We start from the raw sequence: 17132 nt of genomic DNA on the forward strand, positions 1-17132 counted from the left end.
CCTGCAGTTCTAACCCGGGAGACTAACATGCTGAGCTGGGTGCCTGAAAGGTCGCTGGGAAAATGCCAGCGTTTCTGCATGTCTGGACACCGACCTCTGGAAAGAATCCACAGCACTGCGGGCCCTCGTCGCCTCTGCCTCCCCAGGCAAAGAGGTTTTTTGGGGAAATCACAAAGACCTAAGGATCAGGCTGCTGCTGCTTTTCTTTCTAGTTCAGTTGGCTCATCAAATAGAGAAGGTAGTTGTCTTCATTTTTATCTGACATTTAACAGACCTGGCAATACCAAAGTCAGCTGGCTTTCACTGACCCCCCCCCTCGCCCCGCCCCCAGGGCTGCTTCTGCAGGCAGGTGAGGCCCAGTGGCAGGTGACAGGGAGGCTCACTGGGGAAAAGGCCTGGGACGGCACCCGAGGCTGAGAGGGATTTGGATGGGTGATGCTTCTAATAATCTAGGACCTTCTTGTGCACTTGGTTCAGCATGAGGGCAAAAAAGCAACTAAAATGTTTGCCAACTGCTGCCCGATTCTGTCATCATTTGACTAAATCCCACGGTTAGTTTGGCAAAGCGAGCTGCCATCCTAGCTCTTCTGAATGTGTCACGAAGAGCACTCGGGAGACGTGAGCCAAGGGAGAAGAGGCACGTGGCAGCGTCCGCTAAAGAAACTGAGGCAGCGGCCTGACACAGGCACCATAGGTGCTTAACTTGCCATCGAAGAAGGGATTCCAGCCGCCAGAGCCCGGGGGGCTCCCGACACCGGGGGAGAGCGCAGTCTGCTGAGCAGGCCGGGCCCCTGTCCCCTGTCCCCGCCAGAGCTGCAGCTTCCCAAGTCACTGCACAGGGTCCTCTTTCCGCTGAAGACAGTGCAGTAAGGCAGACACGACTCCATGGTAGGGAAGCTGGACTCGGGCACGAGGCGATGTGAAGACAACACACAAGGCGCAGTGCACTCCCCAACGGTGGAAATAAATAGGCACAAACAACACGCTGGTATGTCAACGGCGTGCGATGGAGGATGGGCCCGCCACCCACACGACAGACGCTTTGTTCTCCTTTTGCATTGTTTTCTTTAATGTAACAATCAGGACATACCGGTGCCTCCCTACTTATTTTCCTTCCTAAGTTGTGGCAAGTGCCTGAAAGAGCTTGAAATTTTAAAAAGTTCAAAGGATGGAAAAAATGAAATATCGAACCTCGTAGGTGCTGAAACAAAGAAAATATGACTTATTAAATCCTAGCGATTAGTGCTCTAAAAAGATGCATGTTACGTGAGACAGGAACACTGTCACTGGCCACCCGTTTGTCTTTCAGTTACACAATTCATGAAGGTATCTGTGTTGCAAAAATTCCAACAGTACGGGGAAGGCGGGAGCCCCTCTAGAAACCAAGTACCCAAAGAAGACTCAACGTGTGGGTCGGCATGCACGGAGAGCGCGGGTGCCACACCACATGCTCTGCTGGTTCAAGGAAGGGCGCGTGGCTGTGGACTCCCGTCACCACAGGGTAGAGGGACAGGCAGGGTCCCGAGATGTGGCCGGTGCCCTGGGCAGGGTCCTCTGCAGCCTCCCTGTCCCTTCGTGGGCTGGCACTGCAGCCACTGCCCCGTTCAAAGCACAGACCGCTGGCCAGTCCACTGAGACCTCGTATGGACTATGATCACAACCCTGTTTCATGACTGTTTTCATTTCACGTACATGACGTCTGGGACTGAAAGTTGTACTAAGAACATGCTAGCCATGAGGAATCAAATGCATGTTTGTATATGTTTTAATAGCAGAGTAACAACAATAAATCAACATGGGCAAAAAATCACCACTTGTTTTCCCTTTCAAGGGTGTACACATGACTCACATTTGAGAAACCCTGAGCTGAAGCAAACCCATTGAATGAACATGATGACACCAGGGCACAAAGCAGGAGGTGGTGGCCCGGGACCGGCCAGAACCAGGACCTGTGTCGCCAGAGCCCCAGGTAACCTCTCTGCACTTCGCCTGGTGCCTGAGGCCTGGGTTAGACCCCCAAGCTTCTGTGTAGCTCTAGGTATTTAACAATAGGTCCAAACAAAAAACAGGAGCAATGAAGTCAGTTTTCTCATTGGTACCAGCAGACTAATCATTTATATTTGGCTATGAACCACAAATGTGTATTACAGATCACTGTCGTCACATAAAAGGGAGATGCCAAACCCAGCCTGCCATCTGTGCAGCGGCTTCCGGGGCCACAGACGAAGATGCCTCCTGGAGCAGCCAGCAGGTACGGCCGTTGCACGCGCCTCACTGAAATGAGGACCGGCTGGCTAAATGCCTCGGAGCAACACGGCAACCGCCTACAGTCATTGCCACTTTCCAATGGGAAACTCTGAACTCGTGACCAAGTGGCATTTTTGACAAATTTAAACAAGGAATCCAAACCCAAGAGCTGTAACGTGAGGAACACTAGTGACGTGCATGGAGCAGTAAACTTTTACAAGGGTCCTCGTTCAGTGGCCTGGGCCAACCCCGTGAGAAGATAACTTGCTGTTAGAAGACATCCGCGTCAGTCGGCAACGTGTGGACGCAGGTCTCCTCCCCGCTCGTCGGGCCAGCAGGGAGCTGTAATGGCCCCAGCCCCCAGAGGCCCCTGCCGAGCACAGGAGGGCGTCTGCTTCTTCACTGCCTTCCTGAGACACGTCCCCATGGACGTCAACATTCACCACCGTCCACATCGGACATGATCCTTGTGTGGCGGTAAAGCCGTCGTCCTGATGTCTGCTGTGTCCTCACAGGCGTCTGTGGAAAGGAGGGTAACACACAGCACGCCTACTTTATGGCTCGAACATACCTGGATCGGATGCTGGACACGCGTGAAATGTGGGGGCTTCTGTGTGTTAACTGAAGACGAGCAGGATGCGCTGCCCTGACATCTGGGTCCGGGTTTTCTAAGCACTGTCAGCTGTCTGTCCTGTCTCTGCAGAGCGTCAGCTGGACCACCTAGAACACAAGCCACCGTGAGTCTCCCAGTCCCCCGCAACCTAAGCCACCCCTGGGAGCGTGAGTGTCAACGCCGCCTGCTCCTCCTGCTGAGGACAAGTCCCCAGGAGGAGGGACAGGGCATGTGCAGGGTGAGCTGTGCAGACAAGGGGCACCTGTCAGCTACAGTGCCGTGAGTGAGGCAGTCAGACCTGAGGAGGTGTGAGTGTGCATGTTCATGCGTGTACACGCCCACGTGCCCATTTGTGCATGTCTGTGCATGCATGTGTATGTGCAGTGACCTGTACAACTGAAAGGGAAGCTGGGGGATGTCCTGCCAAGTTCCAGAAGGAGCTGAGGGGTCTCCACGGCCCTTGGGGAGCTCCTTTACCGAGAGCGGCTCTGTGGTCGTCACTATTGACCTTCTTGCTGAAACCAGAGGTCACGCCCACCTGGCCTGGGCGCACTCACCGCTGCTTATCGTGGGCTGACCCCGTGGCCTGTCTGTGTTGTCCCTACGTGGTGTGTCACTCCCATGTGTACGACATGGGAAGCTGCTCCTCCCTGGGCAGCCCAGCACGTTACCGCCGGCTCTGAGACATCACGTGGTGTGGCTCTGGTGCCAGCATCTGGTCCTGGTTCCCTGCCATGACTCTCAGCTTACATTCCTGGGCCCCTCTGACCACAGCCGCTCCACCACTGCGGATGTGACGGAGCGTGTGCTCACTGTGTGTGTGTTTGCAAAATGCTGCGTGTACATAAACATTCCATCATTTACTGTCACTCGGGGAGGTGATGGTCCGAGAAGGCAGAGCGTGGAGAAGCCAGGTGCACTGCCCAAGGCCAGGCCCACAGCAGCGGCAGAGCAGAACCTGAACCTCGGTCTTCCAAAGTCTGGGCGCCTCAGGCAACGCACCTCAACGTTACCGCCTGCTCCATGTTCTTTCTCCTCTTGAATCTCCCACCCAAGTCGATGGTACTAAAATCCTAACAGCTCTAGTCAGGAGCCTGCAGTCATTCTAAGGCATTTCTCACTGCCTCCTGCACCCCTAGTTTCAAATGGCCACTTGGACTTTCTTCAGATTTTCTTAAGTCACCTTCCCCTCTATGCCAACTCTCCTGTAAGGAAACAGACCCGCCCGAGATAAAAGCTGACGGATGGCAGTGCCACAGCTCACCAAGGACCCGCACTGAAGCTGGGCACAGGCTTCCTACTACACGCGTGGGAGCTCAAGAGTTACCAGGCGTCTGAGGAAGAAAATCCAAAATGAAAACAAACAAGCACACTGAGAAAGCAACTTGGAAGAACCATCTACGAAGGAGGAAGAGAAAACAAAACAAAACACCACTGGTGCAATCAATATCCTTGTTGCAAGAGAAGATGTTGCAATCGCAAAACAAAGAAGACTGCTATAAAAAAAAGAAACCTTCTGAGTTCTCAGAATTTAAAAACAGTGAAATTAAAGAACTACTAGAAAAGATGGAAGATAAAATTGAGGAAATTTCCCACAAAGCAAAAGGACACAAAGACGTCAGAAGAGTCTAACCTGTACACAAGTGACAACGAGCAGAAAAAAATGAAAGGAAGAAAATGACCATAGAATCCACCCCAGGAGAGTTCCGTCTACAAGATGAGAATTAGCTCTGAGTCACCATCTATGGGGCAGACGGGCACAGGGGACAGGACCATTGTGATGGCCTGTGTGGCTGGGCTGCTCCCAGCTGCCCGAGTGGGGACCCCTCTGGAAGCTCCTGCTGGAGCCGGGGGTGCACACCGGCTGCGCTGGGGTGCTGGGCCCCGGCCTGGGGGCCCATCGGCTAAGGTCTGGCCAAGCAGACATGCACGCCCACCACCTTCCTTCCTCGTCTGAGGCCAGAGGTGCAGGCTCAGTCTGGAGGTTGTTACGTTAATTACACGTGGGGCCATTACACTGCGGTGGCTTTCATGACTCAGCAGCCTATGGAAACAAACGAAAACCTCAGTCTGTCAAGGCCTGAAGGTCCCCAAGCCAAATCCCAGGGCCAAGCAAGCGCAAACAGCCAGCTGCTTGGGCAGCAGCGGCCAGGCCTCCTGCTGGGCTCCCGCCTCCTCCCCAGGGGCCTCTTCTGCCAGTAGTTCGGAGGAGCCCTCCTCACCACGGCAGTTTGCTAATGCCCCATCGCATGGATTTGTGTAGAAAACAACTCTTAATTCAGATTTAATGTGCCTCAGTTTCTCTCTTCGCAAGGTGAAATCATAGTTAAGTCAGCAAAGGAAAGACATGGAGAGCTGAAGCAAGATGGCAACACGCCGCCGACGGCAGAACATGGGCACCGAAGCTTCCCTGATGCTGACCAGAGGGAACCACCTGCTGACGGGAGAAGGGAGGGGCTGACGGATGTGGCTGTGGAGCAGAGGAGCTACAGGGAAGAGGCGGAATAAGCAGGTGGCTCACGAGGGAGGAACGTCCACACTGTCCTCTCTGAACACAGGATGGGAGCGAAGCCTCAGTATACACGAGTGGACGTGCACTCAGGTGGGGCAGCTGGAGGCTGAGAGCGCAAGGCACGATGATAGAGCTGAGGGCCGGAGAAGCGCCGAGAGCGTCCTGTGCTGTCTGTCTAGAACACGTGTCAGTTGCCAGAACATGTGTGATATGATGCCTGACTTAAGGCCCCACTGACCGTCCAGCACCATGGGTGACACTCAGGACCTATCATGCAATTTCAAGGACAGAGAGGACCCTACAAACATCCAGAGACAAAAAGAAAGGTTCATACAAAAGATCAAGAATCAGAAAAATAGCAGATTCTCACTTGGGACACAGTGGAAGCCAGGAGGCAATGGAGCAGTCTACAAAATTCTAAGAGAAACAATTTTCAACCTAGAATTCTGTAACTTGGTAAACTTTCAATTAAAAGATAAAAAGATTTTCCGACCTGCAAGGCCTCAAAGATTTATGTCCTTTTTCTCAGGATAAGATTGTAAACCAAGAAAGAGGAAGATAGAGGATTCAGAAATCCAATAGGAGAGAGAGGTATACAGACTCGAAGATGGTGACAAGGGTGAGAGCCGGGAGGTGGCCGAGAGAGCACCCAGTCAGGGCCACGCTAGGCGAGTGCAGGGGGTGCTGACCAGAAAGCGCAACCAACGAGATGCCCATCGCACGAATGCATTGACAGGAGATATAGAGAACTGGGGGAGAATCTCAAGTTGGATTATGATAAATATACACAGAAAACTAATCAAACTCACAAGCAAAAACAAGAGTCGGTAAGTCTAGGAAAAAACAAATGCTGTGGGGACTCCTGATTTCCAGTTCTGCATGGAAGGAGCTCAAAGTCGCCACTCTGTCCTAACAAGGAAAAGGCTGAACAGACTGAAGAATCAACATCTCTTCTTGGATCCGTAAAGGAAGGGAACACACAGAGCAAACCACTGCCTCCCAGACTGGAGACGCGGACAAGCAGATACGGGGTCCCAGTTTCCTGTGGGGCAAAAAAGCAAATTCCTTAACTTGATAGGTAATTCCTAAAACAGAAGAAACACAGATAATTAGCAAATACCCGATTAATCTGCTGAAAACAGCCTCGGGGAAGGGAGTGATGTTTACTCTGACAAAAACTACACTTCAAATTCAGAAAGAATCAGCAGGCTGGAAATCAAGCTGAGGAATTTCTGTAGGAGACAGTGTTGAAACAAACAACAGAAAATCTGCAAGAGGACAAGAAAGATACACTTGGAACGTTCTAGATTTAACAAGGGTTCCTCCAGGACACAGCCTGTAATCCTTGTAAGAAATCACACTAGAAAACCCCCAGATCTTAGGGGTATGGACAAAGGACCACACGATGCCAAGCGGAATGGATGGTAAAAGGAAAGCCTCACACAAACAATTCTTTTGAAATTTCAGAATATGAAGACAAAAAAACAAATGTTCAGGGGGAAAAAATTCCACAAAGGACTAAAATAGGAGGAGTCACATTGGAAGCAACACACACGTGACATACTGAAGGCTAAGCTATTCCGGAGAGCCAGCCAGGGCCAGAGTCTGAATGGAAAACAACTAAAGGTCATACGTCACTCACGGGACTACCAGTGGTCCAAGAGAGCACCCCAAATAAAGCCCACCTCCCAGGATGGGCCCTGCCTCTGCCCTACCTCGCTCCTGCGACAGCAAGTTCACGCCACCTCAGAACCTCTGAAGATGAATGTCCCTTTCTGGAATGTTCTTCCTTGTGCCAGAAGGACCACGCAGCCTAGGTCAGACTGGCCCTTCTCTGTTTCTGTAACAGGGAATTACTCAAAGTTTGTCAAAACTTATTTGTCAAGCTCTCTGCTTGGGAGAAGGGCAGTGAGTCCCCTTCAGGTTTTCCACGGTGAATGGTCTGTTCAGATGTTTTAGGAGGAGCTGCAGGACGTGGAGATTTATACAAATGGCTCAAACTATCTGGAGAAGATCCCTTTTCTGGTAAACGCTATGGACGGGGTTTTAAGGCAAGACGAAGCCTGGGGCTATGCATACCTGAGCTGAGTCCGGCTGATTCAAGTGCAAGTGTACAGTCTAGCCTGTGAATGTTCAGGGCTTACGTTGTTTTAAAGGGCTCGTCTTCTGGGGGACAAGGGTGAGCATTTCTGAGAGCTGGGGGTCACGAGTCCTGGAGTGTGGCCCGGAAGGGAGCCTGGCCGTCACCCCAGCTCTCCAGGCGTAAGGGAGCCGCCTGCTAAGGAAGGGCCTGACTTTCAACTTCTAACCTAGATGTCTTTCTAGAATCAATACCCCAGAGGTTACTGGGCTTAAAATTTCAGTTCTTGGATTATCTGAACATTCTTTCATGAAAAGATTATTACTCTGAACTTGGATTCACTTTAAGTGTTTTTTAAAATCGAGTCTTCAGGGCTCACAAAGAGCCACAAGCATGCTTCTCAGTCGTGGAAACATGGCTTCTGGCTGTGTAGCTACTGACTGTGGAATGCAGGCTTCCGGACACTCCACTTCTGCCTTCTCCTCACCCGTCCCTATGGGCTTCCAGTCTGCCTGAACCCAGGCCTGTCTGCACGTGCACTGCAGTAAGAAACACTGAGCTGGAGCCGGGTGAAAATCAAACGAGGGGATGACACTACAGGAACAGACGCATGAGTCACACACTTTGTCAGGACCCCCAGGCAGAACCTCCACACAGAGCTCACTACGTCCGGGAAGGGGAGGAGAAAGGCGTCCCCTCCTTTTCTGTACAGACACTTCTGAGGGCTGAAAGATGGCAGAGCTGGGACGCTCACTCTGCTTAGAGTTTGTAACTAGGAAACAACTGTTGAGGTGCTACAGCTGTCGGACGGCACGTTGGGAACAGCCACACAGCCTGGCTCTCCTTAGGAAGGCCCAGATGTCGCGACACCCTGACTGGAGACCCAAGCAGCCCTCCTCTGCACAGGTGATGGCAACGAGTGCTGGTGGCCATGGCATCAGGCACAACCTCTGAAGAGAAGCCACAAAAGCTTTTGAATGTACCGAGGGAAAAGCCACTGCAAAGGCTGTTTTCCTTTTTGCGCAAAACCGGGCCAGTCCCCTCGTCCCCTCTAGCCTCACAGATAAGACGCCGTGGTTCCCTCACTTCCCTCTGAAGCAGGCAAGGCCAAGGTCTCATGTCCCCACTCCTCATCTTTTCCTACCACACTTTTCTGGAGGGAGCAAGTGAACTTAGCCCGTTAGCAGATTTAACGTCCAATTGTTTTCAAGTCTGGCACGTGATGCCAATGTTACGTGCACTGCATGCAGCCTCTGACCGTGGACTCACTCTGGACACTGAAGTGGACTTACCCAGAAGAGGGCGAGTGTCTTTTCCACCGCTCAGGCTCGTGCTGCCTGCTTCCTGCAATAAACAGACAGGGAAACAAACAAGTTACATTTCTGTAAGATCCACAGAACAGCACGCTGAGCTGCCTGCCCCATTCAAGTGGGAGCAGTTAGTTCAGAGGGAGCACGGTGCACGAACTGCTCCCGTCAGCAGCCTCCCCCTACCCGGGGCTGCACCTCTACACCGTCACTGCCACCATCAGCCTGCAAATGGAGCTTCCCCGTCCACAGCTCAGCTCAGGGGAACACTGCACCAAGTACGAAAAAGAGCACGGGGCTCTTTCTCCAGCTGGGCTGAGTGCCCTTCCCTGGGGCAGACAGGGCCCGTTGGGAGGTCAGGAAAGAACCCCCTGCAAGTACAAATGGTGCTCTGCCCACAAAGCCTGGTCCCTGCTGCTCACACCTCTCCCAGAAGTGAGGCTCCCCGGGTCCCAGAAATGGCCGGAATGAAGTTTCCAGGCCTACCCTTGTTATCACAGGTGATGACAGCACTGTCACAACAACCCGGCCTCCTCTGGGGAATCACCACTGGATGTGACAAGCTGCAGAAATCACAGGCAAGTTTGTAGCTACCAACTGTGGAATGTGACACGTCACTTCTCACACCAGAAGGAAGGGGTGCTGTGTTTGCACCTCGGGAGGCTTTGATGTGCAGCACCTCAGGAAGCCAGGCTCACACCTGGCAGCCGAGGGACCCTGGGGACATCCCCATTTGTGGCAGTAACTGAATTCTCACTCTGAGGCATTTTCAGTTTTTCAATAACACAAACAATTTTGCCTGTTAATTCTGTCCTGAAAATAGAGACAACTTTCTATTAGGCTACTTCAATATCTCCAAAAATACTACAACGGCAGTTCCAAGGCAGACAAAACCCACCAAAACATATGCTGGCTTAGTATAGATGACATAACCCACTCACGGTGATTCAAACTGAGAAGGTAGATTCCCTGATCCAGAAAGTGTGTGTGTGTCTGTCTGTCCACCCGTGCACGTGCACAAGACATATTTTATACAGAAACACCTGCAACTAGCAAACATCTGCATGACCCACAGCACTTGCACGGACGCCTCTCCACGTGAGCCAAAGCGACTGTGCTCGCGCTTTTTTTTTTCGTCCTTTAGGGCCCTGATTTCCTCCCGTCCACATTCCGCCCTCGTTCATCCATCAGACTCTGACTCAGCCTTCACCTGAGGGATCCTGGGGGCCAGTGTCTCAGCCCTAACACTCACATGCCACGTCCTGACCTATGTGTAACCCGTGTGTGAGGACGTTGGCCTGCCCGCCAGAGCAGGGGTGTCCTTCAAAGACCTGCGTTTCCAACGTGCGCACAGCGGTGAGCAGTTCCGAGCTCTAGCTGCCCAGGAGTTACTGATTTTCTGCCTTTAAGTGATCAGAACAGAAGAGGGGAAGGTGCTCGTCCGGCCGGGCCCCCAGCCTGCAAACAACCCTTAGAGCTCCAAGTTGTTCCTGAAATCGAGCAGCCGGAGGGAGAAACGGTTTCTGTGTGGATGTCACAAGAGCTGACCGTGTGGGTATGGATACAGCATACCCACTCCACTCCATCACTAGCTGGCAGCAAAGTGAGAACCGGGTGTCTCACTGCTCTTGCCGCTCGGTCACTCCCAAGACAGGACCAGCCTGGCCCTGCTGGTCAGCGCTGCTGGTGGCGGTGCACTGCCTGGAGCGCCGGCCAGTGTGTCTGTAGCGGCCACGGCTGTCACAGCTTCCTGGTATGTGAGCGACTGCAGGCTAAGCACCTGACGCTCCACTGACGTGTGAATGGAGTCGGGGAGCACACCTGTCAGAAAGGGGGTGTGCTGACCGCGAGCTACATTTGTATGCACTCAATTTACAAGAAAAATGCTGGGCATGTCCCAGGCTTGGCACGCCCCTGGGGCCCCTGGATGGTGTGTGTGCCCCGCCTGCACCGTGATCCCGGCCTGGGACGTGCTCGGTGCTTGGCAGTGGGGTATGACACTGAATAACAGGGCTGTGCAGGGCCCAGAGCTCAAGGAGGAAACGTCACCGGGAGTGGCGGGAGGCACGCAGGACCCATGAGGAGGCCCCTGTTCTGGGCGCTGCTGTGCCTGAGAGCCAGCTGATCCCCAAAACACGCTCGCAGCTCGCTGGTATACAGACACTCTAGCTTCTTTGCGATTCGGTCCTAAAGCTTCCCAGGCCTGTTTGAAGCTGAAAGGAGTCAGGAAGAACACAGCCCAGCTGGAGTTTCCTGTCTCCTTGGCAGTTCAGACCCAGCTTCTCAGTCCACACCCGTGGCAAGGCCAGGTCTGGGCTCCTGCTGGTGACAGCCTTACACACTCACACACACACACCACACACACACGGGGTGACAGCCACACACCCCCCCCCCGCCCCCCAGCCTTAGTCAGTTCCTGGAACCATCCCTCCCGGGAACCTGAAGCCCCCCCAGCACCGTGGTCAGAGCCCCACCCTGCCCCTCAGCTTGGCACTGTCCTCCTGGTTCAGCCTGCTCACCCCCAGACGTGTGGCCACCCACTGCTTTCTTTTCACCATCATGGTCGAGAGCACAGCCTGAAGGGCTCTCAGCCTGACCCCACCTGCCCTGAGGACCAGTCACACGTAGGATGCGAGAAATCAGGTGGCATCTGGGCCTCTGCCAGGCCAGCAGCCACGCAGCTGCAACAGCAGAGTGTCACGCAAGGGGCCTGCGGGAGGCCACCAGGCATGACTGTGGGCTTCTAGGCTCCAGCAGGAAGAAGAGTCACTATTTTGTAAATGTACACGAGGAGAAATTTCCAGACACAAATCTCTGCCAACAGATTTAGAAGAAACCTCTTCGTTCACTATAGATCCAAAGAAAACAGGTTCCCTTCTCCAATTTCAACGTGTCCACGTGACCTCTGCCATCACCTACCGAAGACTCAGCCGACAATCACGACATCTTCCCCTGGGCTGGGCTTGCTGGCCGTGCCCTGGGGACACCGGGTGTCCAAGCACAAGGCCTCATGGGGCTGGTCAGCCAATGGCCAAAAGGACACAGTCAGCCCACACAGTCAGGCTTTGGCTTGCATGCTTTTTAAATTTTCTTTTTAAAAACAGTTTTACTGGGGCAGCCGGATGGCTCAGTTGGTTAGAGCACAAGCTCTCAACAAAATTCCCACATGGTTCAAACCCCACATGGGATGGTGGGCTGCGCCCCTGCAACTAAAGATTGTAAACGGCAACTGGACTTGGAGCTGAGCTGCGCCCTCCACAACTAGACTGAAGGACGGCTTGGAGGTGTTGGGCCTTGGAGAAGCACACTGATCCCCAATGTTCCCCAATAAAATTAGAAAAGCAAAAACAAAAACAGCTTTACTGTGGTACAATTGACATTGTTTAGTTTTTAACAGAAAAGACTCTAAAGCAGTCCACTTTTAAGTATTAAGAGCTATGTCAGAATTAATGCCAGGAAACGATTTAAGAAACGAGGGTTGTCAGTTGCACCTAACACTCACTACACTAATACTTTCTCTCGGGTCTCGTGAAGGCCGTGTGGGGAGCCCGATAACCCCACCAGGAGTGAGGACCTGTGTGCTCTGGGCAGGCAGGCCACGGGCCCAAGACAGTGTCTGCCCGTCAAAAGCCTTCGCAGGCTGCCTCAGGCACAGCAAGTGTGACAAGTAACGACAACCTCAGTACCTCAGAGGTCCTGACAGGTACAGCCCCACGTGGCCCAGGGGAAGGTGACGGAGCTCAGCACGAAGGAACAGAATCAGAGCACAGCACTGGGGCTGGCAGGACCCAAGACCAGATGCCCGCTGCGAGACGATTCATCCAGCAGGTGTGCAGGGGACCCAGGGTCCATGTGGGTGTGCAGCTAGGCATAACCCACGTCCTGCCCAGCCTGTGCCAGCGGCAGCCGGCAGCCCTCCCCAGCCGGACGCTGCATCAGTTCGTTTATCCCAGCTTCCTGAGACCCAGTGGGGAGGAGGAAGTCAAGGTCACCGTTTGCCACCACACCAGGCCCTGCGTGGGGACACCGACAGCAGGAGGACAACTAGGGGTGGCCTTTCTTGTCCACTCAGGAAGCCCAGGTGGGCTCTGCAGCCTGCGAGACTCCACTGGGGTCCCCAGGCCCTCACTCTGCTGTCCTGGGCCGGCGGGGTGTTCTGAGCCTCAGCCTCTGGCCAGGCGGCTGGGGCCCCACTGCACTCTAAGCCCATCCCCTCAACACCCCTGCACCTCATCACAGCCCGATGAAAGCCTGCCAGCTCACGGCACGCTGGTGGTGCCATGGAGCGTGTCCCCTGGAGGAAAGGCAGTTCTTTCGAGAGCCTGAGGCCAGGCCTGCTCCTGCTGCCCACCCGTCCTTCCTGCAGATGCCTCACGGCTGCTCCCTCCCTCCTCAGGCCTGTACTCACGCAGCCTTGTCAGACACCTTTTCAAGGACCCTCACGTGACACAGCAGAGAGGGCGGGGGAGGGGCCGTCAGCTCCACCGTTCAGGCCACAAGCTTTGCTCCACATTTTCCTTTCTCTGGTTTGTCTGAAGAAGGCCTGACAGCCTTGGAGAGTGAGAAATTCAGGGTGGTCCCCAAGCCGCCCCAAGCAATTTCACAGCCCAACCAGAGGCGGGCAGTCTGGTGGGTAGATGAAAGCACTGTTCATGGCTGTGGGCCCCCACGGCACCGGGGAGCCCTGGAGGGCGGCACTGCTGCCACACATGGATTCCTGAGGGCGGCAGTGACCGACGGGCCCTCCGTGTGACACGCGGAGTGCAAGTGAGAACTAAGGGTGTCGAATGGGACTCCACACAGAGTGTCCGCTCCCAATACTCAGTCAGGGCAGAGGCAGCGACCCTGTGGCTCTGGGTGTCACCGTGAGATTCTAGGTCCACACACACACCCTGTCCCTTTCTGGCTCTCTCCCAGGCAACCTTCCAAATTCAAACAATACACATACACGTGACGTGTGTGGGAAGGCAGGGCCCTCATCTCGGTTACTGACCCAGCACAGACAGCCACAGCTCGGCCTGCATCAAGTGGGAGTGATGCCCACGCTGGCACTGACTAGAGCCGAGGACGGTGGCGTCACTAAGTGTGTTCACTCAGACCCCTGGGGGCTCCCGCACAACTGGCGGCCTGATCTGGTGTTTCAGAGGGACCCCTAAGGTAACTGCACATGGGAACTTACGTGGCTTCTCTCCCCCAGGGTGGCATTTCAGAAACCTCATCAAGAGCCCTGGTCCACACTGCTGCTCAGTGGACTCTGGACATGCGCTGAGTGTGCACACCCGCTGAGATCCCAGGACGACTTGGCACTTGGCCGGGTGACGGGTGGGGCCGCACACACCTGGACGCAGGCCCCGGACGCCCGTAAGGCCACTCAGACACAGACCAGGATGCCCAGTCCTGCTGGGTGTCCGTGGCAACGTGGGCGACTTGGGACACCAACACCCACTTTAGAGGTTGCAGAGGTAAAAAACAGTAATTACATTGTAAAAACAGTCTTGAACAGATGCCTGAACGGACAGGAAATAAATGAATAAGCAAGCGGCAGGCAGACGCTTTGCCTCTACTTCACGAAGGATGGCACGAGACCTATCGGTGGCTCACCTGTTTATTCACCTGCAAGCATATAAGCTGTGATGGAAGCAGACACGAGCCGCATGGGTGGCGGGGGGCCTGGCGCCCTCTTACCTGGCCCCTGGTCTCTCCAGTACTGTCCTTGGCCAGACCGGCTGTACCCGGAGCTCGTCCTGTGGGAGCCGGATCCCTGTCTCTCCCACCGCCCTGTGGAGACAGGAGGTCAGCGTGTCAGCAAGCTACCAGATACGTAACCCCAAACGACACGCTGTGTGTAACACTGCAGCAAGGTGGCACTGGGCTGGCATTTTCAAACTTCTGGTGTCTTTGAATTTCAGGGAAAGCCCATGCAAAACGCAGGTGTAGGGCCCCGTGCCAGCGAGTCTGGGCAGGGTTGAGGGCTGCACTGGGACGAGTGCCCAGGGACCATGCTGGTGATGGGAGGGGCAGGCTGAGGACATGGGGCCTTCTGCTCGGTCCCCTGCATGCAGTGGCTTCACAGTGAGTTCTGACTGGCTCTGCCTCCCCGGGGAGGCAAGCCCCACACCGCTGGCCACCAGGAGGGCCCTGACCAGCGCACCCGCCACCCATGTGCAGGACTTTGTGTGCCAGACCCAGATGCTGTCGTCCCAATTCCCTAAGCTTGTGTCATGCCCAACTTTCTTACTCTCACATTCCCTCTCCTAAAGCCCTAAATCCTACCCCTCTACCCATCTACCGGGGTTTAACACCAGAAGGCCTCCCGAGGTCAGATTGAATGTGCTTTTAGAAGCATCCTGATAGTTCACGGGGACCCACCACATGGGGCCTAAGTTTTCCTTCTGCAAAGCAAGGGGCGCAAACCAGACAGCATCAAGTTGTACTTCTAAAGAAATGATGACGTCAAGGGAAAAAGGAAGTTTCCCGATCATGGAGATCGACTCATCATCTCTCCCGAAACACAGTTTTCTTTGTTAACTTGAATATGACAGGATCACCAAATCCCGCCCATCTGTCAGTGTGCTTCGTTAAAAAGTAATCAAACACACTTTCTTTTAAAGATTAAAAGTCACCGTCCTACAGCCTTAAACGGAAACACATGACAACTCTGAAGCCATGCTGTCCTTACAGGCTTATCACACATGCCATCCCCTTAGGCCCAGCGGGGGATGCCTGCCCTCTGAAATGCAGAGGGAGCTTCAGGCGTCAGAATCCCAGTGCCGGCTGCTGGCTCAGAACAGCCATCTGTGAGGTCCCAGCACCGTGTCCCTGCTCCAGTGACAGGCTGCCAACCAATTCAGGGAGCAGATACTGTGGAGGGAAAGCTGCACATTTATTCTGCAGGGAATAAACTTTTGCTCTGGGGTCTCACACTCTGCATATCTACAGCTGGTAGGAGAGAGTTAAGAGGGAGTAACAGGACAGGGCTGGGGGAAGTCTGTCCCTACTAGGGCCTGGGGACAAAGAGCCGTCCTCACTGCCTGCAAGTCCCTGTGGTCGGACCTCACGCCTGGCACCTGGCTAGGCGGATGCCAAACAGGTCTGCAGAAGACAGTCTGGTGGGTGGGATGTTGGGGTAGGTTCTCTTACTCCACCGGGAAAAAAATGGGGCTGCTCCTAAATCTTACAGGTACAGATCTCAATGAGGCCGGGAAATAATGATCAAAATAAATTTGCAGATAAAGAAGAGGTCCTAATTCACTGATAAACAGATGCAGCCAACTGATGAGGTATGCCTTTTCATCTGTCAAATTAGCTAAAAAACAAACTTTTACATGCTGTCCAGGGTACCATGAAAGAGAACTCTTCATCACAGGATAAACATATATAAAGTGATGAAAAGGTTTTTAGGAAACAAGTTGGCAACATCATTGTAGAATTCGATGATAATTCTGTAAACTGTGGTACTCGATTTGAAGGAAATAATGCACAAAAATGTAATCTGTCTAATGAGAAAAATGGAAGCCACCTGAGCTCAAAGCGGGGAGCCATTAAGCAAACAGGGTGTGTGCGGTGCTAGGGCCAGAGTGTGGGGGCCCCGTAAGCATGACCTTGGCTGGGCTGTGGGTGAGTGCCAGCGGAGAAGGGGACACACAGCTGCACGGGGTACCCAGTGGGACAGAAGCAGACACTGCCAAACGCATCACCCGTCGACAGTTACCTCTGGGTGACAGAACAAAAGGTTATTTGCATTTCCTCTTCAAGTACTTTCTCCACATTCTAATTTTTCCTAATACACTTTTATTACAAGGAAAAATAAACCCAGACGTCTGTCAAATAAAGAAACATTACCCAAGCATCACTGGGCCTGCACCCAGAGAAGAGTTAACTTTGCAATTAACTCATGAGCCCTCTGAGGTTTCTCCCTAAAGGGAACTAAACACGAGCTGCTGGTGGCACCCCCTGGCTTTGGTCCCTTCAGCCCCTGGCATTCTTGACCATAGGCCGCACGGAGAAGCAGTCATGCCTGCTGCCCACCTGAGTGGTGTGGTCGCCACTGCTGTCGGCTGACGATGTGTCTGTCCTCCCTCAGGCAAGCCTTGCACACGATGGACTTGAGGCTGTGAAATATGGTGAGCCGGGACCTCTGCAAACAGACTCGAGTCAGCACGGGCACCATGCTCTCCACGCGCCTGGGGTGAAGGCGGGGCAGCTTCCCTCCATCAGCACTGGGACCTGACGACAGGCCCCAGGAAACTATGTCCTGAGGCCCCGGCAGTAATGCTGGCGTCTCTCTTCTGTAGGTCAATGACTTCTCCAAGTCATCAAGCTCTACATGACGCAGGTCACACCACATGACCTCATCTCAGAAACCTGTGCCTA

The 17132-nt window shown here is 53.7% G+C and overlaps 1 protein-coding gene across 6 annotated transcripts in view; it reads right to left on the reverse strand.

The window, feature by feature from the left end:
• Positions 1-1749: 1749 nt before the first annotated feature.
• FAM120B (family with sequence similarity 120 member B) overlaps positions 1750-17132 on the reverse strand; it is a 59997-nt gene continuing 44614 nt past the window's right edge. For 4 of the 6 annotated variants that reach the window (XM_081044791.1, XM_081044789.1, XM_081044790.1 and 1 more), the window contains 4 exons: positions 16788-16896; positions 14445-14537; positions 8745-8796; positions 1750-2967 (listed from right to left, as the gene is read on the reverse strand). In XM_081044791.1, coding sequence (XP_080900917.1) covers positions 2955-2967; positions 8745-8796; positions 14445-14537; positions 16788-16896 — 267 coding nt within the window. In that variant the 3' untranslated portion in view covers positions 1750-2954. The remainder of the gene's footprint in view (positions 2968-8744; positions 8797-14444; positions 14538-16787; positions 16897-17132) is intronic. The other 2 variants (XM_081044787.1, XM_081044788.1) reach the window with 2 other exon arrangements.

Source organism: Rhinolophus hipposideros, assembly GCF_964194185.1.
Source record: "Rhinolophus hipposideros genome assembly, chromosome: 3".
Classification (NCBI taxonomy): domain Eukaryota; kingdom Metazoa; phylum Chordata; class Mammalia; order Chiroptera; family Rhinolophidae; genus Rhinolophus; species Rhinolophus hipposideros.